General features: G+C 30.4%; 2 protein-coding genes, 1 long non-coding RNA gene and 1 other non-coding gene across 6 annotated transcripts in view; 2 read left to right on the top strand and 2 right to left on the bottom strand.

The window, feature by feature from the left end:
- Positions 1-17,341: 17,341 nt before the first annotated feature.
- On the bottom strand, positions 17,342-19,196 carry l(2)37Cc (prohibitin l(2)37Cc). 2 transcript variants are annotated; one of them, XM_035087727.1, is made up of 4 exons: positions 19,043-19,196; positions 18,405-18,507; positions 17,898-18,319; positions 17,342-17,822 (listed from the first exon to the last, which is right to left on the bottom strand). In XM_035087727.1, exons 2-4 carry the CDS (start codon positions 18,490-18,492, stop codon positions 17,514-17,516), a joined length of 819 nt encoding a protein of 272 aa, XP_034943618.1. In that variant the 5' UTR covers positions 18,493-18,507; positions 19,043-19,196; the 3' UTR covers positions 17,342-17,513. The 2 variants fall into 2 exon arrangements, with proteins under 2 accessions (XP_034943618.1, XP_034943619.1); XM_035087728.1 differs by lacking the exon at positions 19,043-19,196 and adding an exon at positions 18,682-18,798.
- A 106-nt stretch (positions 19,197-19,302) lies between these two features.
- On the top strand, positions 19,303-21,904 carry LOC118069539 (fumarate hydratase, mitochondrial-like). Of its 2 annotated transcripts, none has more exons than XM_035087725.1 (5): positions 19,303-19,569; positions 20,164-20,295; positions 20,372-21,118; positions 21,229-21,618; positions 21,679-21,904. In XM_035087725.1, exons 1-5 carry the CDS (start codon positions 19,444-19,446, stop codon positions 21,805-21,807), a joined length of 1,524 nt encoding a protein of 507 aa, XP_034943616.1. In that variant the 5' UTR covers positions 19,303-19,443; the 3' UTR covers positions 21,808-21,904. The 2 variants fall into 2 exon arrangements, with proteins under 2 accessions (XP_034943616.1, XP_034943617.1); XM_035087726.1 differs by lacking the exon at positions 19,303-19,569 and adding an exon at positions 19,909-20,080.
- Positions 21,878-22,677, bottom strand: LOC118069541 (uncharacterized). Its single transcript, XR_004690638.1, has 2 exons — positions 22,465-22,677; positions 21,878-22,390 (listed from the first exon to the last, which is right to left on the bottom strand). It is a non-coding gene; the product is annotated as an uncharacterized lncRNA (long non-coding RNA).
- A 2,850-nt stretch (positions 22,678-25,527) lies between these two features.
- Positions 25,528-26,320, top strand: part of LOC118069652 (small subunit ribosomal RNA) — a 1,912-nt gene continuing 1,119 nt past the window's right edge. Inside the window, exon 1 of the ribosomal RNA XR_004690669.1 lies at positions 25,528-26,320. This exon is cut by the window's right edge and continues 1,119 nt beyond it. This is a non-coding gene — a ribosomal RNA (small subunit ribosomal RNA).

The raw sequence follows: 26,320 nt of genomic DNA, 5'->3' as shown, positions 1-26,320 counted from the left end.
AATCGTTGCGTTTAGATTCGTCATGATCCAGCGATCATCATCATCATAATCGGCCGACTTCTTCTAATAGACGTTGTAAAACATCTCGAGAATGTATTCTCTAACACCTCAAGCTTATACCTTCAACTGATGAGTGTCTATATGTGAGATAGTGTCAGAGATAACAGGCAGTTTACAACTAAAACATTCCTCACAGCTAGTGCGGCATCAAGGTGATTCCCTTTATTACTTCTTGATGCTCTTTAACGAGAGAACTAGCCCCTTAGGATAATATCACCGCAGCTTGGACATCAACCTGACAAGTCGCAAGTCATTACATGATGACTTGATGATTTTGTGTTACCTTCATCCCCTGAAAGGTTCACAGCTTTGATGCTCCGTTGGAGTTCTAGCTTGTGTGAATCTAGATGCTGATGGAGTTCTATTTTTTACTACGTTTTGGAGTAGATCAGGTGAGTAATCCTGATCTATAAGAGTTTTATTAATTCCAAGAATGGAATTTTTCAGAGAAAGAAAACTATTATTAGCAATACTGAGAATGGAATTTAATTATGGGTGGAAAAAAAAAATTTTTATTTATTCGACACTCCCAAAAATATTTGTGAGAATAACACCACACATTCAGAAAGTGTTTGATGAAGATCTGATATTTTTTATTACATTTTTTATATAATGCTGTTTAATTGATGTAAATGATATATTGAAGTAGATTTTGATTATTGGTTGGAAGATCAATATTTTCATACTTCTATTGTTAAAATGAATCCAATAAATTTCAATCATGTTATCAATTGAATTATTCTTGTTCTTTGATTATTATTTTTCCTAAAATATTGAACATTATTAGGTGTCATAAATGAATTGTTTGATATGATATCTGGTCAACTGACATTGTAATAATCAAGATGTAAGTTAGAAAAAAGTGGTTAAACATATTCGAACGAGTTCAAACTTATCAAGAATACCTACATGATAGATACACGATAGATAAACCAGTTGAATGTAGTATTGCAGTTAGATAAATGATAAATATTTGTAAAGCATAAAAATGATTTTATATAACAAATTATATTCTTGAACCAGTCATTTTCTTTTATTGTACTCACACGTAAATTAGACTACAATTTATACTTTTATGTTGAGCTGTTTATCATAACCATCATTTATACCTTATGAAGCCTAGACATGCGAAGTGATTAGTTACATATTATGCTACATAATTGTGCTTTAAAAAATTAGCATCTATAATTTGTACATTTTTATTAAATGAATAATGATGGATTACTAATCTTGATAAAGAGTGCAAAATGTTCATTTTTTGATTCAATTATTTTATCTGAAAAGTTAATTATTTTTGAACTTCAGCTGAAAGAATAATTATAAGGATCAGCTAATCAGATGTTATTTAAACCTTCATTTTTACAGCGAATTTTAATACTGGTTTTTGAAAATTATTACCCTTTAAAAAAATTCAGGAAATTTGGTTAACCACAATTATTATTTTTTTTTTTTAAACAGATATAATTTTATGCTTATTTTTTCTGAATTTTTAGCAGACCAAAAGTGCAACTTAATATTATTTTATTATAATTTTTACTAAAACAATTAAATAATGAATTATTTTATCATTAAATAATGATTAAAACTGTATTTGATTAAATGTGTTAATTATTATTATTTATTAATAATAAGATGTAATGATTTTTTCGTTGGTAATTTTGTGAAAAAAAATTGTTCTAATATAATTTGATATCAGTACATAAATAATGAAAGAATCCATTTTACATCTTCAACTTATCATCAAATTGTTGGTAGACTAAATGGAACTTTTCAGATACAAGAAGGGCTCTATAAAAAAGACAAAAGAATGAAACGAGGGTTTTCCAAGAGAGTAAAAAAAAGGTAAAGAGGGTGAGCTGCAAGCAGACAAGGAAAAGTCTCGTTGGAATCAAGAAAAACAAGGAGAGTATGCCGCAAGCTACTAATTAATTAATTAGTGTGATTTATGAAAAAAGTTGGTAATTAGAAAGTAACTTGAAAAAAAAAAAAAAATTGAAACAGCAAAGAATAGCAATGAGTGACTTACTACCCTTAAGCTACAACCAAGTACTATTTATATATATATACATATTTCTTTTTTACAAAAAAGAAAATTTGAGTTTCTAGTAAAATTCATTAAAATTAATACATAAAGTGAGTGCTAATTTTTCATTATTTATCCAAATTAAATTAACTTTATTTGATTTATTAATTTTTTTTTTTCAAATTTTGTAAAAATAAGTGAAGCAAAAAAAATCGTCTTGTCGACACTTTCATCCCTGGCCAAAATTTTTTGTCGTCTCACACGCAATCTTTTATTGTTTCACACACAGGACGGATGCGAAAATTTGACTCGTTATGAGGGTTCGATTTGGTCACGCAACACACGCAAGACATCGAGCAATGGACACCAATACTTATTTATTTATTTTAGTTAGGTTTCTATACACTTTTGAAAAGGAGGAGCACCGTCAGTTAAGAACATTAAACATGATTTTTATTTCAATTTTGATTACCAAACTTAACACTGAACAAAATTTTTTAATTTTTCTTTTTCACCGGAAATGGTTGGCTTCGAAAAATAATGAAAGCTTTTCGATTAAAAAATTACAATTATTTCATCTTTCGTGATCAATTATTTTAAAAATGGGTCTGATTGCACTTGGTGTCCTGACGACCAACTTCCCATTTATTTTTTTTAAATTTATAACTAATTACTATTGTTATAAACAATATATAATTGTTTAGAGTCATGTAAAGTCATCAATAAACATATTTTATTAATATTGCCTCAATTTTCAACAATATTAAAAATAGATGTCTGTACTTACGTATAATTGTCCGTACGTACAATTATACGTACGTACATAAATTTATTTTTAAACCTTGTAATATGCTTTCAAATGTCAGTATAATAAATTCCTAATGAGATGCTAATAAATCCGGATGTTTAATTACAATTATTATTTTTTTTTAATAAACAAAAAGTCCATTAATTGATCGATAAAGAGTTGTATTACAATGCTAGGGAATATTTTTACATATCAATTGCTTGGTTGGAATCATTCAAGTTGAACCAACGCACCTCAAGAGACTAGAGAACAGAAGGAAAACACAAGAATTCACGAGGGAAAGTGTGAATGTATACACCTATAAAATAGTAGCTAGCTTTCAATTATATATGACTTGTATGTTATTCACTGAATTCACATAGGGACCAACACCTTTATCCTTTCTATATCAATTGCTACGGTATTTTCATTCACACCTCACGACCTCTATATTTTTCATACCCAACACTTACATAAACTACTTTTTTTAAAATTATTACATAAATTTAATTTCATTCTTTTTCTCAACATCTCATGCAATCTTATTCCCATGTCAATTGATTATTTTCTCTTGATAATTAATGAAAATTAAATTAATTATGAAAATAAATGGAATAAAATTTAATTTAATTTAAAATTTATTATACAAAACTATAAGGTATTTAATAGCTTAAGTTCTAAACGATTAATTGATTTTTTTATTAAAAATAATCGTGTTTATTAAAAAAAAAATAATAATTAATAATCATAAAACCCATTTGTAAATTCTACTGTATTAAAAAAATTAATCTAAATCTCTTAATTGATATGATTAGCATGTTATATTTGCTAGGTATTATATAATAAATTTTTTTTTTCTGTCAAGATAAATGTGATTTATTCAAAGCATCTATCTGTTTTTATTTACCAATATTACCAGCAATAAAATACTATTGACTTAGACCACATGAAATCAGTTTTTTCACCCTACAATTTAAGGTTTTCTATTCTCTCCTCCCTGTAAATGAAGGGTATACTTTCGATATATCTCCCTATTTTAGCAGTCTACCCTTCTGACCGCAAATTAAAATTCTTGATCATCCAACCGTAATACTTGTCAACGTGTTACACTTTTGTGTGTATGATATCTTCCCTTTACACTGAATCTCACCAACTTTCATTATTGCATTTATTACTTCTAGTTATCAATCATTTTTCAAACTAAAAGTTACATAATTTCATTCACAAAATTAATTAAATTTAATATTAAATTTTTTTTTCATCAAGTAATAATAAAAAAACAATTTTTTTCTTTTTTTTTATTTTAAAATAAAACCTATTAATTTTATCATGATTATTTTTCCTCTTAAACATGCTTGCAATTTTACTCTGAATATTTTAATTTAATGCATTGAGCTTAAAACATATCACTTCAGAATAATTTTGATGCAATCATCAGGACTGTTAAAATAAAAAAGAGGATTTGTGATTTCCAATTTTTTTTTAATTAAAACTGCAATATGTGTATTTATCGTTAGATTTCGTCTGAAGATGACGAGAGCGATCAGAAGAATTTCATCGTATCGGCGTTATATACAAGTGGTGAAGAGGTTGAAAAAAAAAAAAGAAAAAGCACACCCACCCCAATACTTTGTGGCTGGGATTTTATCCATAGGGGTTAGACCGAAGATCTTTTAATTTGAGGCCAAATTCCTCTTGAGGGGAGCCACACGAGAGCGCTTAGAATTGCCAGGGAGACGAATAAGGGCTGCAGTACTTTTTACCTCCCTCTTACTCCACCCACAAATATTATAAAACACCCTCCGTCAAGTGACATATAGAAACGCGCCAAATCTGTTCTAACGAATAATACATCGTTAGAAAATATAAATCAATGTGGTAGAAATATTTATTGGGAATTTTGGCCAAGGGAAAATTGAAACTGTCTAAAGTTTCATTTTGAAGAAAAAAGAAAAATTCTTTCAATCAAATTTAACTCTATAAATCCTTGACATTTAATTATTTATAATTCAGAGTTACCACAAAAATTCAGTTATGATTTTTATTAATAATATCAAATCATTCTAATTCATGCAATTAAATTATTTATACATTTATTTATTATGACATGAAGATCTTTTATAAGATGGATTGAATAAAAATTATCCTGCACTGGAAAACATTTATAGTTGCAAAAATAATACCGGACCCCTTTGATTGACTATTTATAGATAGATGTAGGGATTATCTAGATGGTTGAGTGACAATATCTAAAATAGTTGTTTTAAAAAAATTCTTTTCGCAACTATTTTAAATATTGTCTTGTTATTATTATCCAGAAATTGGACCAATAAAATATTTCTTGTTCTGCTCTATAAACATTTATCATCTCGCAGGATAAAATGCTACCCGGTACCCTGATTGTCCTAAATTGCAGAGTAAATTTGACTCAATTCTTCTATTCAAGGATCTAATGAGCTAAATAAGAATTTTTGAGTATTGAGTAAAGATTATTTCAGAGTATTTTATCATAATTAATCTCAAATTAAAACACAAGTAAAGCAATGTAATGCTTGAAAAGAAAAATAAATAAACCAATTGCTGAACAACAGAAGAGTCCTTATTCAATAAATAATGCAGCCTGATAATTCTTTGTTTAATCCATTTTTGCTTTTAGAAGACAAAAAAGAAACAAGAATTGTCATTAAATATTTAATAAGTACCTCCCAAAAGATAATGGCGTATTGTGCAGGACATTCAATATTGTAATTTACAGATAATCAACATTCACAAACGCGTGATATTTATCGAAACACAGTACATATATACATACGACACTCATGACATCGCATTTACCAGTGAGGAAGGAGGCATGCAATCGCAAGAAGGGTCGTATACAATGCGTGTCTCTTGGGATACGCTTATCTAAAATTACATTGTTACCCCTAACTCGTGATGATCACAGCCCTTAGTTATATACTCTGTGATTCTTTGACGCCTTCTCACTTACAGGAAATTTTGCATTCATAAAAATGGACTCTTTCAACATTTGAAATGTGTTGAAAATCACTCGGAAACAAAAAAAAAAGAAGAAGAAAATCATGCCAGACGGTGTGACAAAAATAAAAAAAGTAAATAGAATAAAACAAAGAAATGAGATAAAAAGGTAAAAGAACTAAGGTACAATTATTTTTATATATTCAGACAAAGTTCCAATTGGCAACCAATATAAAATAAAAAAGCAAAACAAGAGGCATGCAGAGAAGAAGACGATGCGTGATCAAGATTCATTTTGACGGTTTGCATGTCCTGTCGCATTTTGGCTCTCAGTCAACTCTCGTTCACGCCTTACCCGGGAACATCTTCGCCAGCTCGTAAAATGACTCTTCCTCGCCCGCAAGGAAACGAAATTGGAAGAGATTTTGCCCAAGCTGAGATGTATAAGCTTCCATACATGTTAGCATGTGTGCATATTTAAATTGCAAATATATAATTTATGAAATTGTTTCAGAAAGTGTTGGAAATTCTTCAGACAATTTATTTTTATGTTTTTAATTGAATGATTGAGTTTATAAATAGAATTTCGAAAAAACGTACCATCATTTTTCATTAATAATTCCATCTTTCAACGAACTCTTATTAAAAAGAATTGGTTCAAAATTAGTCTTAAACTCTAAAGTATAAGTAAAAATATTTGCGGAAAAATTCTTAAAAGTGCATAGTAAACTGTCTGACCCTTGAGGGCTCGAATAACTATCTTATAACTTTACTCTAACATTTCTTTCTTTTCTTTTATTTATTTTCTATTTTTTTTTGAGAAGTTGAAATGGTTGGAAGAATTTTGCTCATGGCTTTATCAATTTTAATTTACCTCAGAGCGTGTAAATTACGAGTTCCTCGTATTTTGTTTACGTCTAAATGAGTTCGAATGAAAAACAATAATAAACAGAGATGTCAATTTCAACATGCATCCATGCCAATGGGATTTAACTAATAAAATCAAGGTCATAATTAATATTTAATGAGCACTAGATGCTTTTTGAAAAACTAATAAATTTTACCCATAAAAGCTTGCTTTATTTTGCAATGATTTTTATTAAATCATTATTCCAATGGAATAGTATTTATTATAGAAATGAATTGGTTACAACAAACCAATTAATAAAGCGTAATTATAAATATTTAATTATCGATCACCATTATAAAAACAAATATTCCTTGTTCATAGTATATTTGTTTTGTTTAAACTATATGAAAATTCCATCAAAAGCTTACCATTGCTCCTAGACTCCTGAATCTCCTTCAATCCTGTAGAAATAAAATATATTCTTATCAATAATATTATATAATTTAATATTTTACAAATAAAATATTCATATTATTATTTAGTCTAACAAAAAAAAATGATGAAAAAATCAAGCAAAAAAAAAGATGATGAAGATCACTATCATTATCATGATAGTAATTTCTAAAGTAAATTTTTCCCCCCATAATTCTTCTAACGATAATGAAGCAGAAAGGGTTGCACGCGTTTTTATATTTTTTTACTTTGCTATTAAAGCATATAATGCAGTCTCCCGAGATGCAAGAGGCAACTGAGAGCATATGAGGTTGGCAAAGCCGCGTAGATTGCACTGCAGATGAGAATGACATTGAATCACACTCAAGAGTAGTCCAGAAAGCGAAAGAGAGCAAAAGAGGAAGAGGGAAAACGCGCAGTGGTTTATACAGTTTTTCCCGGACCCACTTGACGACGTGCAAATGAGGTGGAAAAGATAAAAACTGTACGATGTAGCAGTTGAGACCAAGAGTGGCGTTGGATAAGAGCAGTAGAGTGCAAGTATAAGTGAGGTGGGCCATCATTAACATGCGCTCATTCTGCTTACGAGTAAGATCTTCACTCACTTGAAGGCAAAAGTCTCAGTAGTGAGTGCTGGTGCAGATATGATATGATATAATACAACGGTGGTGACGTTAGGTCACAAGCGAGAAGTGCAAGGGGATGGATGCCAACCTAATGGTGGCAGCAATTAACAACAAACACCGCTCATTAATCGCCGGAGGGCCCTCACCCTAGGCTTCAACCTACACTCTCAGCATCCGCCCTCTGCTCTGCTTCCACTCTCTACCTTCTTGTCGAACGTCATTCAAACATATCTTCGTTTATACTTTTCATCATCAACCAGAGTATAATTAAAATATGTACAATGTGTGAAAGTCAGCATTCTGAATATTTTCGTACACATTCAGATACCCATTTTCCAGGTTTTATCTTCAAGTTTTCACTATCTAGAATTTGATGATGATGATGGTGGTGGTGATGATGATGGTAATCAACACCAAACTATTGGCCAAACAGTTGATATTCAATAAACTGGACTTGTCAGCACTGATGCCATGGTACATAATAATTTCTTAGATCAAATCTATCATTGTTGATGATTGAATAACAAAAATAATGACTCTTTCCTGATAATTACTTAGACCATATTTTGGTGTGTAATTTTTTGTCCATATTTATACTAAAATATTTTCTCTTACTCATTCAACAATATCTCAAGCTTTCCTCTCTTCATCTTCCCATTATATTTTAAACTTTTGAAATTTTCATCATCCTTTCCTTCAACATGAAAAACCTCAAAAGCTACCAGGGAGATTCCTACACTTTATTTTAGTGAAAAAATTTTTTTACTTTACTTATCTTATATTTCAATGACAATGTTTCTGCACTGGTTAAAAAAAAAAAAAATAAATAAACAATTAAAGAGAGAAAGAGTTATGATAAAACATTTCAGCAATAACGACATGATAATTTCTTGAGCACATAAAGCATCTTGGTCTTAGTTATTAGCCAATTAATTAACAAATTAATTATTGTTTGGTTATTTGGTACATAAAAGATGAAGTTATCGCGTAAATTACTACATGTCTCTTTGGTTCTTTGGAAGAACCGCCCCTTGCCGAATTATTAAAAGCTAAACTGGCTTTGATTTATATACGAGAGTAAAACCTGAAGCCAAGAGGGTGAACTGTGGGCTGAGGAAGAAGAGGGCCTTCACGAGTATGCGCAAGCAGCTTTGTGGAGATTAATTTTATTACTTCCGCCCGAGTAATTATTGCATTACTTCTCTGAGCAAGTTGCCCGTGGGTTCTTCCTTCCTTCCTTCCTTGTCTGTCTGCGCGTGCACCTTCTTTTCGTATATACCTCCCTAACTGTTTTTTTTTCTTTCATTTTTGTTTTATTTTCCTTTATACTTGCTCTTGCATTCAATTGCGCTGTCATTCGCGTGGAAATTTCAAGCACTCGTATAAACGCCCTGGCATGAGTACCACTCAGTTCATTATTATGCAGAGTGTTAATTAATATTGTGGATATATTTTTGCACAAGCCAATTGTTAATTGCTATTTTCTTGCTCTTCATTATATTTTTTCTACGCTGTTTAATCATCAACAATTCATTATGATGGAAAACTCAATTTGTAACTCTTCAATAATATAACCACCACGTTCACAATAACTCGCTTCAAACAATGTTTTGATTCATTTTAATTATAAAATTCAGTTACAACGAACTGGTTTATTGATGAATCAATTATGATCCTACAACAATGCCATATATTTTCAAACACTAAATAATTAGTATTATCAATCATTTTTTGCGTTGGTGGATTTTATTACTGGTGATTCATCGTTTTTAATTGATTATGATCGTGATTGTTATTATCAGCATTGAAATTATTATTCTACAAGTATATCACTGCTATTCACTCTATGCTTCAATTTATAAAGAATTATAAAATAGAATGATAATTAAAGCATTTTTTCCTTCAATATTATGGCATACAGAAGATATCATTTCATATAAAATTAATTTAAAATTTTTACTGTGAACAAGTGATATTTTTTTCAACAAATAAAATCAAAATTTTGAATAATCGCAATTGAATATTTTTTTGTAATTAACATGGTAACGTTTTTATACATAAAGTTCTGATGGTTCCTAAATATAATTCATTGAAAACATACATTTTAATTGTGCTCGATTATTTTAAATATAAAAATTATATGAGTATTGATTTATTCTAATGTTTAATTTTTTTAAGATCTATGAAGTCTCAGTAAGAACCCAAATAGAAATTCATTATTTGCATACCATGATTGAAAATAATGGTTGAAATTTTATGGCAATTTTAATACATAGCCATTTATTAAAACACGTTCATACGAAGTGTACACCAGTTGCAGTTAAATCATGAGTAAAATTATAAATTTGAAGATGCATGAATGAATTTTTTGATATATGCATCAACATTATGTCAAAGGATGCATTTGTTTTATTTACGTTACATTGATAGTACGTTAGATGCATATTGAATAAATAAATTATTATTTATTAAATAAATAAATAAATGATAATATTGTGGAGCAACATAAACATATAAACATGTCTATCAGGGTAAGAATTAATCAAATATCATTTGTATTTAAATTTATCATAATATTGAACCAAATATCAAAATTCATTTTCAAGCAAAATTTCAAGCAGTATTCATGATAATTTTAATTGGATAAAATTAAAAAAAAAAAACAAATTAATTGGTTTTTACTGATAATACAAAGTTGTTACTATTCTAAAATGATCGTTTAATTCTTCAATCAGTGTTTAAAGAATTCAGTGCAATTTAATTCAAATAAAAAATTGTTGCAATACTTATAAATGTCTAATAATATTGAGTAGAAAATTGCTCTGAAAGATCTAAGCCTTAGATTCTAAGGTATTATGGTTATTGGTCCGAATAATTTTAGTGGCTGTGCGGTTTCTTTGAGTGACACGCTATCTCTAACCTGTTTAATATATGTGTATTTCTTTCCTTTGTACGTAAAAAGAGATAAATAATACCCAAGAAATATTGAAGCTGTATATTAACGATGAATTATATTATTATCAACATTATAAAATCGACGATAAATGTTACACTCAATGATTTAAGAGCTGCATATTTATATTTTTGTCTATTTTTACCGATCATAATTACAGAATGCAAATTAATCCTATTTCTCTATTTGTCATAAAAACAGTATTATTCAAATAAAATACTAAGACATTATGTAATTAATATTCATTTATGCATCATTTAATTTTAAAATAATATTTAATTAAGTCTCATGTATGTCAATAAAAATAATATTATGCTTATTATTTTTTCTATTTGTTTCTTAATTATTAAAAAAAAAATATATAAATCATATCTATAACTGTTCATTGACAATTGAAAAAATGATGTACTCGAAGATTAATATCATATGAACAATTTTAAATAAATTATGCAAAATAAACGTGTGCCACTTACGTGGTTTCATCGATGGTAAAATGTGAACTTTGACACACTCTTGGATATTTATTTGTTCACATTTGAATTATGAAAGAATATGGTCTAGATACTTTTAAGCAAGATAACCCTCATTGTAATTATAATGAAATATAGAAATCTGTCTTCCACGGTTAAAGGATCGAAGGTTGTGAATATATTATTTATAATAAATGTCATATTTCATTTTCACTTCTCATGATAAAAAGAAATTGATAAAAATATTCATTACTATGAAGATTAATGTTTAATTATAATTCTTCTTGAAGAGAAAAAAAATTTATTGTTCCTACACCAGTATGCTCTTTTCAACAAAATTAAGTATCATTAATTTTTTTTGCTTTGTTTAAAATTTTTTTGATAATAAATCATTTCATTTTTTTAAAGATTCACCAACCCAGATTCATTAAAGCATAAAAGCAATATTTAAAATTCTAAACTATATAGAAAAAATAATTAAGAGTATTTGTTTGCTTTAAACTACTATTAATTGTTAATTGAGAAAAATAAAATGTGGAAAAATGTATTTGATGACCAATTTTTCGATTCATGAAAAGTAAAATAAAAGGTATTTGAGTTAAAATGTAATATCCATGATAATGGACAGCATTTATAAAGGGGTTAAGACAAAAGCCGAACAAAACATTGGAATTCAAGCCTGGATGGTCATCTGGTCATAAACGAAATCGCAAATAGGCAAGCCTGAGGCGAAATCTCGCAATTGTCCAGCCAAAGTAACGCGCGCAGTCATTCGGCTTTGAATCTCTGCACGCTACTTTGGTTCGAGTGTTCCGATTAAACTAGCTAAAATCTGTCCTCGGGGCCATTTGAAATGAGTGAAAGATGCAGCAGTTTCGTCCTAAGTCTTTTTGTAAATTCAACCAGTGGATGCACGCAATGCCAAGCAAGTCGCGCTTGTCGTGCACTCGATATTATACCTGCAGCAGTCATAAGTTTTAGAGGTCTTTCAACTTCACCTAAGTCCATTTAGTTTAACTTTTAAGTTGGGATATTAATTTTTAGTTACCTCTGTCTAGTTTTACATGCGATTGACGCCCTGAGGCTAAAATATCTTCCACAAGAGCCATCTCTATATCCTTGCCATCTTCTGGTACACCATCAAACTTGTGCTTCTGTGCGATTGATTTAAATCAAAACTTGAGGAATGCCTTGTAATCAGTCAGCTATACCGGTGCACGCGACTCTTCTCATTCTTTTCTGCTTCTTTTACTCCGTTTAAAGCTTTTTTGCCATCGACGTCTCACATGTTTGTAACCATCACAGATGTTTACGTGATTGAATGCCCTGCAAAAAACAATGAAATAAAATTCCAAAATGTCCTCATTCGCGTGTGTTAATGTCACGAGCTCTTTCAGGGTCATCTCATGTTGTGTACCCTGAGAGTATTCGTGTATTCAACCAACTTACTTCGTTCCCGTTGTAATCATTTCCTCTGCAGGTTTGTCACCAAGATGTCTCGAGGTCATGATGAAATACCAAGAAAAATTACTCTTAACTGTCATTCGAAATTACGTGTCAGTTAAGTTTCTCTGATGAATTAGAGCAAAAGTACCAGCACTCAACACGACATACTACCACTAACCTTTTATTATTTGTGACCCTGTTTTTGTTCTTTGTAAGAATTTACCATATTTTGTAAATAACAGATTTAAGTAATTACTTAATTCTACTGCTGGAGCCAATTACGACAATGTGGAGATCAATCATGACAGAGCTCTACATTGGAATATTTTAGTTCAAGTAAACGAGAAAATTATTTTGTCTCAGTCAAATTTTAATTTATGCTCAAAAATAATTGCTTCTCAAATGCATAAAATACAATTGTAATTTCTTGAAGTAGAGATATTATTTTGATGAACTGGAAGTGTTATTATTTTCCATTAGTTTGATCATTTGAATAATTGCATCTTCATTTGGTGTTCAAAACTTCAATGTTTGAAGCACTTATTTCAATTCAATTTTCATGGTTAATAGCACATTATTTGTGCTATTAAATTCACTCAATCAAGATTGCTTGATTTTTCCATCAATTTTAGAATGAATTTTATTTTGAAAATTGGTCATTAGTTTATTAAGTGATAATTGCAATTAACAAGTCATTTCTCAATTCATTAATCAAATTTATTAAAAAATATTCGAATCTTTCATGACGTTTCCATGACAATTATCACCATTTTCATCAATACTGATCATTAATCATCATTACTTCTTCATTCATTAGTCTGCACTCGTTCTTCAGCATCATTGGCTCTGATCTGGTTGATGCTTCTAAATCTTTAAAACTGCTTAAAATAAATAAAAATTTTTGCATAATTTCAATTCAGTTCTAATTTGATAAAAGCCTCAAGCAACTTTTCATGATCAGTTTCATATTTTTAAAGCCTGTCAAAATGAATTGATGAAGAGAATTTCCTGACTTTCCTTGAGTAGTCAACAACGATTAATGTTGGATCCCATGACTTACAAATTAAACTTTTTTTAAAAAAACCGACATTTTCTCAGGTGGCATTAAAATAACCTTGTCCATTTTCAAGTTTCACATACTCAGCAATGCTGTCCAGTGCAGTTGGAAACAAAGAAAAATCGATCGACAGAGAGCTGAAGAAAAGTTCCCACAAGATCGTCTTCCGTGCAATAATAAGTCGAAGTATGAGGATCCTTAGTACAACATATGTGTAACACGAGGGGCGTATCCGGTCTTCTTTGCGGTCCGTCTACCGTGTTCGACAGTTCGTAGCCACAAGAGTGCTACCAAAGCATCATCCAGGAGCTTATTGCCCACCTTGGCCGTCAACATATACCATCTTTTTTTTCAATTCTCGATAATTACCACATCCTCTTGTATATCCACGTTAATTCCTGTGACGTTTTCTCAACATGTTTCCCATTTTATTGCAAATTTCATTTAATTTCCCATTGTTTTCACTTCATTATTTCTTCCAAGTAATAATCAATGGTGACCTTGATGTCTACTTTCATCAATAGGGTAAATGAAATGCTAGAAAGCATCCGATTCGTCATATCAATTTTCTTTGGGTTCTTTTTTAATCGTAAATCATTTATCTTCAAAAGTCACCATAGCTCAAAGTTAGTCTCAGTGATTTATGTCTGTTTTACTCAAGTAAGTACTGACAGTTGTCGATAATAGCTCATTACAAAATATGTTCAACTGTGTAAAAGATCTTGTAGACTATTATACGGAGACTAATTTACAATAAGATAATGTAGAACCACTCCTAGTTTGGAATCATTGAAATATTCATGAATGGAAGAGAAAAAATTAGCAATCGCTGATAAATGTTGCTTGAATAGCTAAATGAATAAAAATTTACAGCAATTAAAATCATGCTGTATTGTAAGTATTTATTTTTTCCAAGTTTCCTGATAATTGTCATGTTATCTTCAAATCATTTAGACATCAAATGATGCAAAATATTTAATACTCTTTCTGCCAGCTGTATATGATACCTTCGAGGTAACTGATGTATATAATTTGTTTATGTGTATATAAGTTTTTTATTTATTTAAAAAAGAGGGCTTGATTTTATATGTATCCATTATTAATAAATAATCAACAATTCATTCGTCAAAAAAAAAAAGTTCCTTGTAAAGAACTCATATGATTCAAATTAATTCCACTAGAATATTCTTTAAAGAAATGATAATAATAGATAGATGCAAAATTACATTTTTATATCAAAGTATTTTTACAGCTTTTTTGTTACTTTATTACTTTATGTATTTTAAACATATAATAAGTATTCAATGTCTGCATGACATGAATATCATAAGTGTCTATTTGAGTGTACATTCAAAAAAAAATTACTCAAAAGTGTAATAATAAAAAATTGATGAAAATTCATCTATTGTTGTGCTTAAAAAGGCACTGATGTTTAAAATGACAATAATAATAATTAAGTTCACTTGAAATTAATTTTAAAAAATAATTTTCTTAAACTTCAATACTTTCCCATGGGTTTTGATATATGCCGAAGACAATTTTCTACTTAAACCTTCCAAAAAATTATGAAACATTTGCCCTGAAGCGAATTTGTGTTCACGAGCAGTTCGCGCGGACAACAAGCGCGACGTTAGCATATGCAGCTCGCGTGCGTGCCAAATCGCGAGTAACAGGTGTGCCTGTAGGATGAAGCAAAGAAAGACAAAAAGAGAGACGAGAACAAGAAAAAGAGTAAAGAAGGAAAAGAAAAGAGGAAAAGGCGGTCGTTAGTCTGATGGTCAATGTTACTATTATGCATATGTAGATAACTATTATCATTTTTTCTTGCAATTAAGTCTGTCTGTTTCGCGGATCTGACTCCACCTATCATTTGTTTCGCTGTCAACGTGTGTTTTTTATTCATCCACTTTTATGAAACATGTGGTCATTGTCAATTCTTCAAGTACCTGCTCAAGAACAACAAATGAAGTTGAAAAACGGAAGGAACGACTTCATATAATCCTACCTTTTTTTAATATTGGCACCGTGGGATATAGGATATATACACTGAGAAAAAAATTTCCGCTATACAAAATGATGTTCATTTAATCAATAAAAATGATTTAAAATATTCGCAATAAAATATTCTATTAAATTGAACGAAATGTATTTTAATATTTGGTTTAAAATTATGGTAAGTTTAGACATAAGTGACATTAGATTAATTCTTACTTTCTGAAAGACTATGGATCTTAAAAAAAAATGAAAAATTTCATTTGTTAAAAAAATTATCACTTGCTCACAGTAATTTTTTTACTCAGTGTATTTAAACTTTTGTTTAAAGTATTTTGGAGTGTATTGACTATTCCACATTACTTCAGTCTATTTTAAAGTAATTTGAATGAATTGGTTACAACAAACCAATTAATAAGGAGTAATTATAAATATTGCCCCTAGACTCCTGAATCTCCTATAATCCTGTAAAAATAAAATATCTAAAATATTTTTTCCTTATGAAATTTTAAACTTAGAAATTTTTTATCTGATTTCGTAACTAATAGTATTATTTCATATATAAAATATGTCGACATACCGATATTTATTGTGTAACTTCATAAAAAATACTGCTGCTAAATGAAATTATAGCTCTATCGAAAAATGATATTCGAATAACAGCTATTAATTGATAATAACCGACATCTTAATCTAGAGATAGTTTTGTTGGTTATGAATGCAACGGTTTAAAATAGCGGCTGATTAAATAAAAAAATTGGTCAACTTGGGTCAAGTTGTATATTAATCCGCGTGACACTGCATCTTCTTCCACTCTTTACCGTTAAAGAGAAATGGTAGATTTTTTGAAAGAATATCTTCAAAATAGTACGAGTGGAAGATTTGAAAAACATTTGATGACGGCTACCTTTGAAAGTTACTCCCTCAAACCACTTATCATGAATACTAATAATATTGTTCGAGGGCCCAAGCCGAAATAAAAAATAAGGTTGATATAATTATATCTTCATCAACCTATTCAAACTAGTTTAAATTAAATTAATTCAAATCAGAATTAATTAAAATTTGGAATGATCGCATAAGAATTATATTCAATTAGATTTTGGAAAAATTGAGCAATTTATGTTAGACTACTTACGATGGGTAGATGTTTCAACACAACCTAAGATTGAGGTAAAATATTTATTTCATCTTCATCATAATTTCAGCAGTAAGTGCGTTACACGTTTTAATTTAACGTATATTCAATTGTCGGCATTATTCATCAACAAATATCCCGAATTTAGATCAGCTAATGAACGCTGACGGTCGTAAACAATTGATTACAATATGAATATTCCAGAAACCCTTTCTAACGCCACCTATGTTGTTTCATAGGAACTTACAGAAGCGCCAATTACGAAAAACCATAACTATTGATGATAAATAAAAAATTCAAATTTTTATCGATTTTTAAAATGATTAAAAAGTTGAGATACTTAGAAGTTGAATAATTAAAAACATTTTGACAATAAATTAAAATATCTTATTGGCAATTAAAATCATTTATTTTGGAGAAAGATATAACAGTTAACACATTAATGTGGAAATAATTCTCAAATAAATGAAGTATTTATGAAAAATGGTATTAAACTAAAAAAGTTCAATAGAGATTTGATAAAAAGTTTAATTCTCTCAGAGAAATATCTAAATTAATATTAATCAAAAAAAGAGATGTTAGCATATTATAAACATGCTAGTGATGTACAATGCTATTCTTACAATGCAACAGTTAACATTTAATTATTCATCTGGTCATTAATAATGATGGTGTCAAAATTTTACTGTTGAAGATTAAGTAATACACCTTGACCAGTAGGCAAATATGCTACTTGTCGGGATCTTGATAGTTGGTAAGCGATGTCTTCAGCAGCTTCGATTCTTCTAAGCTCAACAAGACCATCACCAGCATCTCCTAGAGATTTAGCAAGCAAACTTGCAGCTTGTGCATCACCTTCAGCACTAATAATTGCTGCTTTTTTCTGTTGTTCGGCTCGTTCTACTAAAAATCTAGCTTTTTCAGCTTCTTGTTGGGCTACTTGTTTTAATTCTACGGCTTGAGTAAATTCTTTGCCAAATGTTAAATGCGTCTAAAAAAGAAATCATCATTATTTTATAATTTTAGATCATTTTAAAGGTTCATTATTGAAGATAAAATTACTTACGATAGAAATATCATCAAGAATGACTCCAAATTGTGAGGCACGTTCAGTAAGATCTTCTCTCACTTTTTGGGATACCAGTTCTCGCTGCGTAATCAACTCACCAGCATCGAATTGTGCGACAACAGCCTTCAACACTTCTGTGGTGATAGAAGGCAATACTCGTTCGTCATAATCGACTCCAAGAACTGTATAAATCTTAGGCAAAGATTCAGGCATTGGTCTGAAGAGAATACGTAATGTAATATTGACGTTTTGTAAATCTTTACTTCCCGTCACTACGGGAACATTTCGTGGCTGTGAACGAATGTCAAAAATAATTGGTTTTTGTATCCAAGGAATAAAAAAGTGAGTTCCTTCACCAACTACATTTTTTTTAATTCCGGCAAATCTGTCAAAAATTACTGCTCTGTGACCTCCGTCAACTAAAATAAATAATCAAAGTATCATAAATTATTTTTTAGTTTAAATGTTAAGTTCGGTTTTAAAAGTATAATTTATTATTTTTACCATTGTATAAAGCTGAGTTCACAACACCTCCAGTAAGTGCTACTGCTAAACCAGCCTGACTTAGACGATTGAAGAAACCAGCAGCCATTATTCATAAATATTTCTGTAAATTGAATAGATTTATTTAAAAAACTTCACTTTTCTACGAAATTTTAATTTAAAAAATTCTTATAAATTAAAAATATTATTTAAACTATTAAATAAAAACCTAAAGAATAAAATATATTTAAAGCTCATTTTTAGAGTAGAAATTCAATATTGTTCTTTCTTTACACACATTAAAGTTCAAAGATGAACAAAACTCGTGCAATCACTACACACTTTACGCAAAGCAAGCATGTTTAATATGTAACCTCAAATTTATATAAAATTGGAGCTGCGTAATAAAGAGATGCGATGTCATCATCCAAATTACAGTGCAATCGATTAATTACACAGCAATCAAGAGGTTATTATTTAACAATATATACATCGTTCTAATAGGTAATTTTCATGAAATAATTAAAACTATGGATCAATCATAAACCGGTACCCAATTATTCAAGTCCTATGATTTTAAGTATTACAAAGCATAACATGTCAGAAGATTGTCTGAATCATTGACAATAACAATAAAGAACTTTAAAAAAAATAATTACCTTGTAAATCAGTATATAAATAATATTTTTTTCCTAAAGATTATTCGTCTTTTTTAATATTTTTTGGAAGAATTGTGAAGAATGGAGGTCACACGCCTCTTATCACAAAAAAGAATAATGGAGGCATTATCCTCTAGCGCCACATCTCAGGTATTTTGACAATGAAAATAAATATTAACTGTCGATATTAGAAAATGTTATCTGTTTGATTGGCATTTGATAATTTATTTGTAAAAATGAGGTAGTGGGAAATTTGAATTCAACATCAATGACAAAGTCAACATAACCCAACATAACCTGTCGACGATTGTTGTAACAGGTGAATAATAAATTTACAATATTTATAAACGTCAGTCTTACATTGAGATTTTGATTAATAAATTTTTTAAAAGACATTAAAAATGTCGCCAAGTATACTCAGATATCAAAATATGAATAAAATAATAAGTCAGCTGAGAAGAGAATTAAATCGGTCCACATCAATTACATTTCGACTAAATGACTACATTGCTCGAAATTATAGTCAGGTAAATATAATATTTAATAAAAAAATTAATTGTTTAATGGAGAATGCATGTTATGCAAAGAATAATTTTTTTTAATAATTATAAAGCTTAATTTTTATCTTAAAAAGTTACTCAATAAATGGATGATACGATTTACGTAATCACAGATGAAATGTTAATTTTAGAATTTTACTTTCTATATGTTGAATAAGAAACAAAAAGTAATTTCCATATGATGATCATGAAGATGATAATAATAAAATATATGTTGAAAAAACAAACGAAATCTTGGCTCCATATAACTTGAACTATACCGGGGGTCCTTTTCCTATTACATTTTCATCACTACTGTTTTCGTATTCACAAGATTAATTGAAAGATTATTTTTGATCATGTGTGAGTGCGTAAACTCGTCTGTCCACATTCCTGCTTATCATCTACACAAACAACTCGGTCACTGGTAAAACAAACTTTGGAGTCATAAATTCACTAACTGTATTAAGAACAGAAGCTCATATTCAATTTCATAATGGTTTGATCAAACATCATTATTATTTCTTATTTTTAAGATTTAATTCAATTCTTAGTAATAATTATTTTAATATTTTTGTTTAGGATGCTAAATCTTATCGTACTGAACGAGATACTTTTGGAGAACTTAAAGTACCATCGGATAAATATTATGGTGCACAAACGCTGAGATCTGTGATGAATTTTCCGATTGGTGATAAATCTGAACGTATGCCAGTAAGAAACCTTCATATTGATAAATATTTTATTAATTTAAACAATTCGCTGAAACAATAAAATTTTTTCAACATAGTATAGAGTTATTGTGGCAATGGGAATTTTAAAGAAAGCAGCAGCTGAAGTAAACAAAGAATTCGGACTCGATGCAAAAGTTGCCGACGCCATCAGCAAAGCTGCAGATGATGTAATCAGTGGCAAATTGTATGAAGATCATTTTCCCTTGGTGATATGGCAAACAGGATCTGGAACTCAAACCAATATGAACACAAACGAAGTGATTTCTAACCGTGCCATTGAAATTCTTGGTGGTGAATTAGGCTCTAAGAAACCTGTACATCCTAATGACCATGTAAACATGTCACAGAGTTCCAATGATACATTCCCTACAGCTATGCACATTGCCATTGCCTTGGAGATAAACCAAATTTTACTTCCTGGATTGAAACAACTTCATGAGGCACTTAAAAGCAAATCTGAAGCTTGGAAAGATATAATTAAAATTGGAAGAACACATACTCAAGATGCTGTCCCATTAACGCTAGGTCAAGAATTTTCAGGCTATGCTACACAAGTTGAATATGGAATTGCAAGAGTTAAAGATACTCTTCCACGACTTTATCAGCTTGCTTTGGGTGGTACTGCCGTAGGAACTGGACTTAATACTAGAAAAGGATTTGCAGAAAAAACTGCAGCAAAAATTGCTTCTCTCACTGGCTATCCTTTTGTTACTGCTCCAAATAAATTCGAAGCATTGGCGGCACATGATGCTGTTGTTGAAGTTCATGGTGCTCTCAATACTGTTGCTGTATCACTTATGAAGGTAACATCTTTTTCTATCAACATTTACTATCTATTTTTATTAAACAAAGTGTTGTAAATATTCTTTTCAAACAGATTTTAATTAAAATTTATTATTTTTTTAAAATATAGATTGCCAATGACATCAGATTCTTAGGAAGTGGACCACGTTGCGGCCTTGGAGAACTATCTCTTCCTGAAAATGAGCCTGGAAGCTCAATTATGCCAGGAAAGGTAAATCCAACTCAATGTGAAGCACTTACCATGGTCTGTGCTCAAGTGATGGGTAATCATGTAGCTGCCAGTGTTGGTGGTAGTAATGGACACTTTGAACTGAACGTCTTCAAACCTATGATGGTTGCCAATGCTCTACGATCAGCTAGATTACTTGGAGATGCTTCTGCTGCATTTACGAAGAATTGTGTTGTTGGCATTCAAGCGAATGTGGACAACATTAAGAAGATTATGAATGAAAGTTTGATGCTAGTCACTGCCCTTAATCCTCATATTGGATATGATAAAGTAAATATGAATAAAAATTGTAATTTTAATTATCTGTTAATTATTTTTACTTTATTTCAGGCCGCTGCAATTGCTAAACAAGCTCACAAAGAAAAATTGACTCTTAAGGAGTCTGCATTAAAGAATGGTCTAACTGAAGAACAATTTAATCAGTGGGTAAGACCAGAACAAATGTTAGGACCAAAATAATTGAATGGTATTGAATCAACAACGGTTAAAAAAATCAAGTGATATAAAAGAAATTATAACGAGTGATTATAACAATAAAAAACTTTTAATTATAACATATCAGTATTTAATTTATTTACAAATATCTATTGATCCTTTTTGGGAATTGTAAACGTATTAAAAACGTCTTCGTAATTCGTATCTAATAATGTGACTTTCAAAAGTTTATGATGTCCTTCATTATCACTGCTAAACCAGTACTTTAAAAAACCTTGATTTTTTGGACCTTCTACTCCAAGCATAATCCATCTCCACTTTCCTTCCATCCCGCTACTTTCAGATGATAAAAAATTAAAACTTTTTTCAACAATAGGTTCGCCTAAATATTTCCTAGGCAACTCTTCTGAATGTAAAATTTTTATAGCTTCTTGATAGGATGTGGTACTTTTTATTTTGTTATCAAGGGAAGAACGAAAAAACATAAGAGTTGTAGTCATTGTGATACTTCCAACCATTAATATCTTGAAGGCCGGATGTTTTAATTTTGCTCGTGACATTTTTATTAACAATTTATTTTTAAAATATTTGTTAATAATACAATATTCTGAAATGTAAATTTATATTTTTTATTATTTCATACTTATTAAATCATTGTAATAAACAAATAATTATTCCAACCTTAAACGTCAGTTTTCTTGATTTTTTTTCCAAAGAATGACTTATTCCAAAGAATATATTGAATTAGTTATTGAATTAATTCAATAAAACTTGAAAAATATTTATTTTGATGACACTTTTCGAATCTACACATTTCTTTCATTTTCTACAAGAAACGTAAACTCCCGGTGTTTTTTATGAAAATTATATAAGAAATTTGAAGACACATGTGAATGCATCATGATCTCCTTTTCGGCTTGAATGCATTTGTAGTTTCCGAGGTCATCATCAGATCAGATGGAGTTTTGATCAATTCATCAAAAATATCAGTTCCTCTCGGATTATAATAAGCTATCGACAGTTAGTGTTGAATGTGTAGTAGTCGATAAAGTAACATTCACGTAATAAATATCGATGCATGATAAGCAGACAAGAGGCTCTCGTCTGGGGAAGCTCTAAGCGAACAAATGAGGAGTTACCATCTGAGAATAAGACCTGAACCGCATCTAAACCTAATGAACTATCTACATTATCATCAGAACAGTGACTCTCACAGACTACTAAGCGAGAGACCTGAGAAACCAGAGATCGTTTTTTACATGAGAGCACGCATTATCTACCAACAATAGCGATTTGCTGATCGCTGAGATTCCTAAGCCTCTATTTTTGAAGTGAAAACTTCTTTAGGCGCGTTGAGCGTTTTGGTAGAGTGTAAAATCCTCGGTTCGCGTCACCGACATGTTAATGATAATAGTATATCTATAGCTATGGAGAGCCAGACTAGCGCACGCGCAGTAGCCTGTGTACACGTATACACTAATACATCGACTATTTCTGACTGTATTATGTGCGCGTTGGACGTTTTTTTGGATAGGTATAACGACCTAAATTTTCATAACTCACAAATTGCAGGTCCATCAACATTTTTATTTCTTATTTCAGTTACCATAAGCCTATTGTATCTTTTTTAGAATACCATGAAATGATTGAACGAACAGATAATCTAAGTATTGTCGAAATTAATGATGATAATGATGTAAATAATGTTCAAACTTGAATTAATTGAAATTCGTGTAAATATAAATACTATGTATAATTAAGATAATTGTATATTAATTATTATTTCAACCAGTTTGTATTTATATTTTGTCCATGATTTGTTTAACCCATCATATGTAACTAATAAATAAAAAATAAAAAATTTCATATAATTTTTGCATATAATTTCAATTAGTCTTAACTTAATAGTTCCGTTTTCACTTCTATCAGCAGTCCCACGACTGCCTGAATTTTTTTACAGTTATCAGCACTGAGTCTACTTCTTCTCCCAAGTTAAACGAGTCCGAATCTTCTCTTGAAAAATCTGAGTCTGCATTCTCTATCGCCAAGAGCCATCTGCTTAAGGCAGCATCAATGGAGAGTAAATCATCTACATTGAGGAGTAATGTAACTCCTCAGATAAGTCTTTAAGATAATGAATAAATAAATAAATTTATTTTAAAATTGATGGGCTTCATTTTTCTTTGAGACAAATCCTTATCCCTTCTTACATTCCGGTAGTTGCGTTCAATATCTTTTTCTTGTACGCAACTCTTTCTAGGCTTCACGGTACAAAGTTTAATTTTGGCTTGATCGTAAGTCTTGAAATTATAATTTATATTTGAATCATGATATTGAATATTGTTTAAATAGTCTTGATAAGAACATTGAAGGAAAAATTATAGCCTACGTTTGTCAATGTAAATTGTTTATAACAAATTTAATTGTTATAAACAATTTAAAACGGGTTCTATGCAATATATTTGAGTTCTTTCAACGCGTAATTTTTTCTTTTACTAAGTTAAAGTTACAAACTGTGTAACATGAATAAAAACTTACTCCTTTTGTTTATAACAATTGAAAATTAGTTCTATGCAATATATTTAAGTTCTTTCAACGCGTAATTTTTTCTTTTACTAAGATAAAGTTACAAACTGTGTGATATGAATAAAAATCTACTTTTGTTACTTATTAATCGGCTTAAATATTTTCAAAATTTCATGTTTCTATGAAATTTTAAGAGTCACGCCAAGTCTTTTGTTGTTATGTTAATTTTGTCATTAACCGTACTAAATTTATTTTCAAAATAAAAACCGAAGAAAAAAATTCATTTTAAATATTGTTAATATTTAGATTTAATTTAAATACTTGGACGAAGTCGCGAGAATTTGCTAGTCCTAGTAAATAAATGTTTTTTTTGTTCTGCATTATCATTCATAGTTTGTTCAACGAAATTGCCATAAAGATAAGTATACATATTATGAATATAACGTAGAAGTAAGGTTTTCTTCTAACTATATTGCTGCGTACCAGATACAGTGACGCTTTCTCGAGTGCGGAGTGGAGGGGAGTAGTCGGTCGTCGTGCTGCGATCAGCTCTCTTACGCTGCACGTGACTAACATGAAAATAGTCGAGTTAAAACAGTTGAAAAGCAAAAACATCTGAAAACTACAAACAGATGAAAATCTCTTTAAACAGTTGAAAGTCTGAAATGTTTTGAATGTCCTAAACAGTTGAAAGTCTTGAAATGTATTGAATGTCTTAAACAGTTGAATATCGGACGAATATAATCGTTGTTGAGCATAACAATATATACTAACGTAACATAGCCACGAGTCGATGTCGTAGACTGAATGACTCTTATGTGGTGAATCGTCGGAAGGCGTTTATAATTGTTATATGTATACTTTTAGTTGCATTTAACTAAAAACAACAGAAATGTTACACTCACTTCAGTCCTAGTACGAATAGTAAAAATTTTTTTACTACGTACACGAAATATAACCAAGTCGCTAACAGTAATAGCTAGCGAGAGTAAATTTTTTAATAAATTTAGAAAAAGAGAGTGTTTGAACTTTTCTTCTACATTCATATCAATGAATGTTTGAATTTTTAAAGTATAAAAGTGTTGATGGAAACATCAGTTTTCACTTACAACACAAAATATGTGTTACATAGTAAGACTTCAATACAGTGTATTTGTCTACTATGTTAAAACACATATTTTTGAGAACGAATGTGTGTGTATAAACACATTACAAAGTTCCCTGGTTGATCCTGCCAGTAGTGATATGCTTGTCTCAAAGATTAAGCCATGCATGTTTAAGTACATACCGAATTACGGTGAAACCGCGAATGGCTCATTAAATCAGTTATGGTTCCTTAGATTGTACCCACATTTACTTGGATAACTGTGGTAATTCTAGAGCTAATACATGCAAACTAGAGTTCCAACCAGAGATGGAAGGAACGCTTTTATTAGATCAAAACCAATCGGTGGTCTCGGCCATCGTTTACTTTGGTGACTCTGAATAACTTTTAGCTGATCGTATGGTCTCGTACCGACGACAAATCTTTCAAATGTCTGCCTTATCAACTGTCGATGGTAGGTTCTGCGCCTACCATGGTTGTAACGGGTAACGGGGAATCAGGGTTCGATTCCGGAGAGGGAGCCTGAGAAACGGCTACCACATCCAAGGAAGGCAGCAGGCGCGCAAATTACCCACTCCCGGCACGGGGAGGTAGTGACGAAAAATAACGATACGGGACTCATCCGAGGCCTCGTAATCGGAATGAGTACACTTTAAATCCTTTAACGAGGAACAATTGGAGGGCAAGTCTGGTGCCAGCAGCCGCGGTAATTCCAGCTCCAATAGCGTATATTAAAGTTGTTGCGGTTAAAAAGCTCGTAGTTGAATCTGTGTGCCACACTGTCGGTTCACCGCTCGCGGTGTAAACTGGCATGCTTGTGGGACGTCCTACCGGTGGATTTAGCTTTAGTGTAAAAACTAAAGCGGTCCAATAATCCTGTCGCGGTGCTCTTAATTGAGTGTCGAG

Source organism: Chelonus insularis, unplaced genomic scaffold (assembly GCF_013357705.1).
Source record: "Chelonus insularis isolate UGA/USDA-ARS -01 unplaced genomic scaffold, ASM1335770v1 contig_41_pilon, whole genome shotgun sequence".
Classification (NCBI taxonomy): Eukaryota; Metazoa; Arthropoda; class Insecta; order Hymenoptera; family Braconidae; genus Chelonus; species Chelonus insularis.
This window is presented reverse-complemented; position numbering and strand designations above follow the sequence as displayed.